Source organism: Euleptes europaea, chromosome 2, assembly GCF_029931775.1.
Source record: "Euleptes europaea isolate rEulEur1 chromosome 2, rEulEur1.hap1, whole genome shotgun sequence".
NCBI lineage: Eukaryota > Metazoa > Chordata > Lepidosauria > Squamata > Sphaerodactylidae > Euleptes > Euleptes europaea.
Genome location: NC_079313.1, coordinates 70094006 through 70100005, shown reverse-complemented (window position 1 = coordinate 70100005; position 6000 = coordinate 70094006). Strand labels below are relative to the sequence as shown.

The 6000-nt window shown below is 42.5% G+C and overlaps 1 protein-coding gene across 1 annotated transcript in view; it reads right to left on the bottom strand.

Moving 5' to 3' along the window:
* Positions 1 to 1282: 1282 nt before the first annotated feature.
* GLIS1 (GLIS family zinc finger 1) overlaps positions 1283 to 6000 on the bottom strand; it is a 231663-nt gene continuing 226945 nt past the window's right edge. The window contains exon 10 of the mRNA XM_056844412.1: positions 1283 to 1671. Coding sequence (XP_056700390.1) covers positions 1532 to 1671 — 140 coding nt within the window. The 3' untranslated portion in view covers positions 1283 to 1531. The remainder of the gene's footprint in view (positions 1672 to 6000) is intronic.

Sequence of the window (6000 nt, the reverse complement as noted above, 5' to 3'; positions counted from 1 at the left end):
CGCTCTTAACCACTACACCACACTGGTTCTCTGTTGATATAGCATAATGGATTTAAGAACTTAAAAGTCATCTGTGCACTTTATGTATCATTTGGATGCTTGGGGGCACCTTTTGAGTGAAGGTGGACCCAATAAAAATATTTAACATGTACCACAATCAAGCAGGGAAAAGACCATGTGCAAAAACCTCTTTCTGTGCATGGATCACTCCTATGATGTAAGCACGCTTTTGGGTGGTGGTGATTATACACACCCTGCCCCATTCCTGAAGAAGAAGAAGAGTTGATTTTTATATGCCCAGTTTTCTTTACCACTTAAGGAAGCATCAAACCAGCTTACAATCACCTTCCCCTCCCCACAACAGACACCCTGTGAGGTAGGTGGGGCTGAGAGAGCTCTAAGAGAGCTGTGACTAGCTAGCCCAAGGTCACCCAGCTGGCTTCCTGGGTAGGAGTGGGGAAACCAACCTGGTTCACCAGATTAGCGTCCGCCGCTCATGTGGAGGAGTGGGGAATCAAACCCAGTTCTCCAGATTAGAGTCCACTGCTCCAAACCACCTTTCTTAACGACTGTACCACACTGACTGTACCACACCTGATTGTAGACATACTCATCTGTATGTAGAAATCCACAAGGGTAATAGAATGCTGCCTACAGGAACTCTCATCAAGGCTCCCCTTGACTTAAACAGATGGATAATTAAAGGGAAAAGGTTCCACTACTGTAATGTCTGGGGGTTGGGCAATTCCCTCTTGATCTCTGGGTCCAGTAACACAAACTTGCTTTAGTGCCATGTCAACATTTGCTGTTGGTGGGCATGTGATAAGAATCTATGATAAATCAGTTATACCACCTTTAGAGAAAGAAGAGTTGTGTGGGAACTTACAGGTAAGGGGTTCAGGTGACTGTCAAAATGGCAGCCTCTGGAATGGTTACATAAAACTGTCATTTTGAAGTTTTATTCTATGGGCTCTATGACTGATGTTTATGTTTATCAGAAAGGCAGAGAAGGTTTAACAAAGAGACAATAGACTTGTTTCCAGTTTTTAATGCTTTCTTGTAAAACTGAAAGTATAAAACCAGCTCAGCAAGTGAAAATGTTTATGTACATGAGGTCTGTGACTTTTAAAAGAAGTCCTTTTATAGTCAAGAAAACATCCAATGGATTAACTGTGATTAAAGGAACCAGCATTCTTAAATTGAAAACATACTTGGGGGGGGGGAATCTTTACAAGCATATTATATAATTTAGATTTATATTTTACTAAAAAGGACTTACACACCAAGCAGTTTCAGATGCTCTTCCTTTTCCCTTAAGAGAATCATTTTCAAAGTGCCACAGCAAAAGAATAGGTTCCAATAATTATACAGTATATTCCTTTATAAAAATGGGTTGGTAAATGTGAAGGGTTGACTTAAATGAGCACATACAATGCCGCAGACTAAATACAGTAAAAATAGTTGGACAACAATTCTGTAAATACAAAAGGCATTACAAGCATGGTAAAGAAAAACAAGATTCAAGCCTGGTTTAGGTATCTGTATAGATGGGAGGGATGTGATTAAAACAGTGATCAAAGGTGCCATTTTGGAAGAATCCATTATTCTCCTCTGCCCCGTTGATGACGACTTCTTCCGATACACATTGTGCTTCAGATATAACTTCATAGCCTGAAAGTATAGCAAAGACACAAGACCGATTAACACTGCTAAGTGGCATATGCCCTCCGAGTCCAAAGCTCAAATTGCAAGTGATGCTCAGTTGGACAACTTTTTCCCTGCCCACTGTTTGTTTTTAAAATGCAAAGCAGCTCGTCTCCTCACAATTGCCTCCCTTGTGGGAGAGAAGGCACACAACTGAGCTGTCACTTGTCGTTTGGAATAAAGTTACAAAACTAAGGATGCCTCACAACATGTAAAATAATAATAATAATACAGCGGCTTCCTAACACGTGCCAGTGTGGAAAAACAGACATTTGCTTTTGCTTCACATAGCACAATATAGACAAATCATCATTGGAGGTAATGATAATTTAACCATCATTTGCACTGAAGTTCTACCATCAAATGTCTATGGACAGGCTTCTTGGTGCTGTCCAGTTAATATGTTTTGATAGACGTACTAGTAGGCAGTGCGCCAGGTTCCACCGATTCTCCGCTGGACTTGGGACAGCCCCCCAAAAAGTTGCCGGTATTTAGTACAACTGAGTATTGTTACACAAAAAAATGCTCTGTTGGCAGGACATCGAACTGGTAGCCACATACGCTCAAGACAAAGCACAAAGTGATAGTTTCTTATTTCCGGATCAGGAGTGTCAAGAACATATTCCTAAAATGCAATCCTAATGGATATACCCTATGGCTGTTTTATGAACTGGCCTTTTTCCTTATATTTTTAATATAAGTCATCAGACATATGTGCATATTATTGGTACAATGGGACCCTGATTTATGAACATTCATCATCATTATGCAGTAGCTCCAGCTTTCAGTCACTTACACAGATCATCAGGAAAGTAATTGTTCAGTTTTAAACTATGTCTTGTCCAGCCATATGAGCAGCTGCAAAAGAAATAGCCAGTGGTTGTTTATGCATGGGTACTTTTACTCACATTAACTTTTCATCTGTCTCGGTTGTTCCTTGGAGTTATACATGAGTTTTCTCTCTATTAGAGATGATCTTGCTGCCAGCCCTCACAAGTCCTGGGACTTCCTGTTCCTCTGTTAACCCAATTCTTCCATCTCCCTGAGCTCAGCCGGGGTGAAATCCCCATGCATAAGGCAAAGCACGGGACACATAAGCTTGGTTTCTCTCACAGCCAATTACAAAGCAGCGTGTAAAGAGGCGGGGATTCAAATGCTTCCTCAGAGCTCTTTCTGAGCAGAAGAAAAGCTTTTTAAAACTGAGGCTTGGATTTCCCCCCCTCTTTTTTTCAGATTGCTCCATTTTTGTTTTATGTTCTTAAAATGCATTTTTATGCGGCAATAACCTTTCTCTCACTACAGCCAATTACGAAGCAGCATTTCAAGGGGTGGGGATTCAAATACTTCCCGATTTGATCTTGGAGACTGCTGGTGCATAGACTCCCAACAGGAAAGTGTGGGTCCAGCGAGCAACGAACCTCAGGTAAAACTCCCATGCATAATCGACCAGTGTGGTGTATTCGTATCTGAGAGACCCAGGTTCACATCCCCACGCTGCTATGGAAGCTTGTTGGGTGACACTGGGCCAGTCACATACGGACAGAGCAAACTAAAGCGGGGCGAAACGCCTCTGGAGTGCTGGTGGAGATGCCACTTACACCATCTAAAGTGGTCAGTGCAGGGCCACTTACAATGATGGCAAGAAGCGGCCCAGGGAGCACCTCACCTGGGCACCGGCACAGCCACCATGGAAGCATAGCTCTGGTGCAGGAGCTTGCACTGGTGCCAAAGGGGGCATTCCTGGGGTAGGGCTGACTAGTCCTTTAGCCCTTTTGCCCTGGGAACGCCCCCTTTGGAAGGTGCTAATTTGCAGCTGCCAAATTGGTGGCACAGTCCAGTTAAACCCTATGGAGCAGTTTCATGGTTTTTCAAAAACAGCATTTTCGGCTTGCGCTCAGCAGCAAGCTGCTCAGGAGGCTGCATAGGCTGTGCCATCCCCGTGCCCACCGTAACCCTCCCTTAGGATTGCACTGTCAGCTTAACTTACTTCACAGGGTTGTTGTGAAGATAAAATGGAGGAGAGAACGATATTGTAAATCTGTTTGGGTTCCCAATGGAGAGAAAAGTAGAATATAAATAGCTAAATAAATAAATCAATTTGAAATCAGCTTTCCAGCTCCCCTATGCAATTAGAACCTAAGAGATTATTATCCCATTTCAAACTTTTTGGGAGACCTGTCAGTGGAAGGTACTGGGAGATGCAGGTCTTTCCTATATTCCTCTATCCCCAGCAGACCTTTTGGACTCCTGGAAAGATGATTCATGGACAATGAAACACCAGGACAAGCATACATCTCAGAAGTTCCAAATAGCATAAATCATTGAAGACTTGGACCAAAAATTTTAAAAAACATATTGGCTGTTAATAGAATTTATAGTAGTAGAAAAGGGTAAGAGTCCAGTAGCACCTTAAAGACTAACAAGAATATTTTCTGGTAGGGTATGAGCTTTCCTAAGCCACAGCTCACTTCTTCAGAATTTATAGTGTAGCACTGTGTCATGTTTTGCATTCCTGGTAGATGAGATCACACTTTATGTTGATGGTTCCATAAAAGCAAGAAAAACAAGTTTAAACCAAGCCCCAAGGAGTCTCGCTAAACCAAATAGCTCTATTTTGCATACAGAAATTAGAAGATACTTACATAGGTTGTATGCTGTTTTGTTTAAGGGTCCAAATATTTGCCTCATACAGACAAGAAAAATTTATAGACCAATGGCATTCGTTTTATTACTTGTTGGAATCATGCTCATAGATTAACTAATGTGCAGCAAGGTATTTCATTATGCAATTAGTAGAGTTTATAATTTATATACCACTCTTTTTCCTTTTCACATCCTCACTGGAATGTGATGATGGTCTATATTTACGTATTTTGCAGATTTACAAGTTTATATGTGTTTATACATTTAAAAAAGAGGCAACAAGCCTTTAAAATTTTCATACCTAAACTTTCTAAAACTAAAACTATCTGAAATATTTCTTGGTAGCTTAACCCCCAGACAGAACCATCAGTAGCTGTTGTAATGGGTTTCCTGATATGGTATTATTCTGTGATTTCTTTTGAAAGGTTTATTTAGGCTGTTCTTTAAATACTGCAGTCTGCCAATCCACACTTTAAATCTGATTTTAACAGAAAGGATGTTTTAGCAACATCAGAATGGCAGAAAACAACACCCCAAAAGGCGAAGAGAAGACTGAATGTTTCATCTGACTTTTCCTTTGTGCTAATTCATGTTGCTTAGGCTTTAGGTGCTGCATCCGCACACAAACTGAGACCTCAGACCCTTTCTCTGAAGGGACAATGTCATGTGGCACATGACTAACCTGTTTGTATTCTCTTATGAGTACAGACTAATTTATGAATACCAGTGTTGCACTGAATTAGTTAAAGCCAGGCTCAGCATAAATGCCTCCTTAAATAAGAAGAAAAATTGGAGCTGAGCTTCTTTGCGGCCTCTCAAGCAATTGACATAGCTTGTAACTGAAATATTCATAATGAGTTCTGCCCACCAGTCAATCTGCTCCCCAGTTTCTCACAGCCCTTTACTTACCAGCTTCTTGAATTACTTCTCACATAAGCATTTTCCATGACAACAGCCATGACAACACTCAGGGCTAACCCAGATATTTTCAGTATAGAGTGAAATGGTATAAAGCTGCAAACCTGAAGCTCCTTAGGAGTCGGCGTGACCCCAGGCCGGCATAAGTGCCCATTCAACCCAAAATCAAGGGCACTTACGCCAACATGGGGGGCATTCATGCCAGCCACAGGATACCATGCCGCTGCACGGGGCTCAGGCACCAGCATGGCTTTCCGCCGGCGTTCTCCCAGCGTATTTCCCTGCGCCGGCATCCTGGAAGGCATTCCCGGGGGCAGAGCTGCCTTTATGCAGCTTCCTAACTCCTTTTGGGCCAGGAACACCCCCTTTGCCCTTCCTGCGGTTCCACGGGGCTTGTAGGTAAGGGCAGCTTTGAGCTTTCTGCCTCTGGGGGGTGGGGGGGCTGGATCCTGCTTTGGAGGTGGCGTGGCTGCACCTAACCACCCCCTCCTCAGGAATGGATTGTAAGTCAACTGCTGGTTCAGTTGGCTTTAACTCACCACTGTCTGCGTGAAACTCATAGCTACAGTGAAGACAAGTTTCTAATGGAGGTGATAATGCAAGGGAGGTGGAAGGAAGAGCAGATTTAGTAGTGCTCTGACATACCTCAATGTGAACAGGTTGTTAACCCAACTTACTTACTTGTTTGGATGGAGCAAAGTGCTCTGGATTGAATGATGCATTTAATTCTGATGC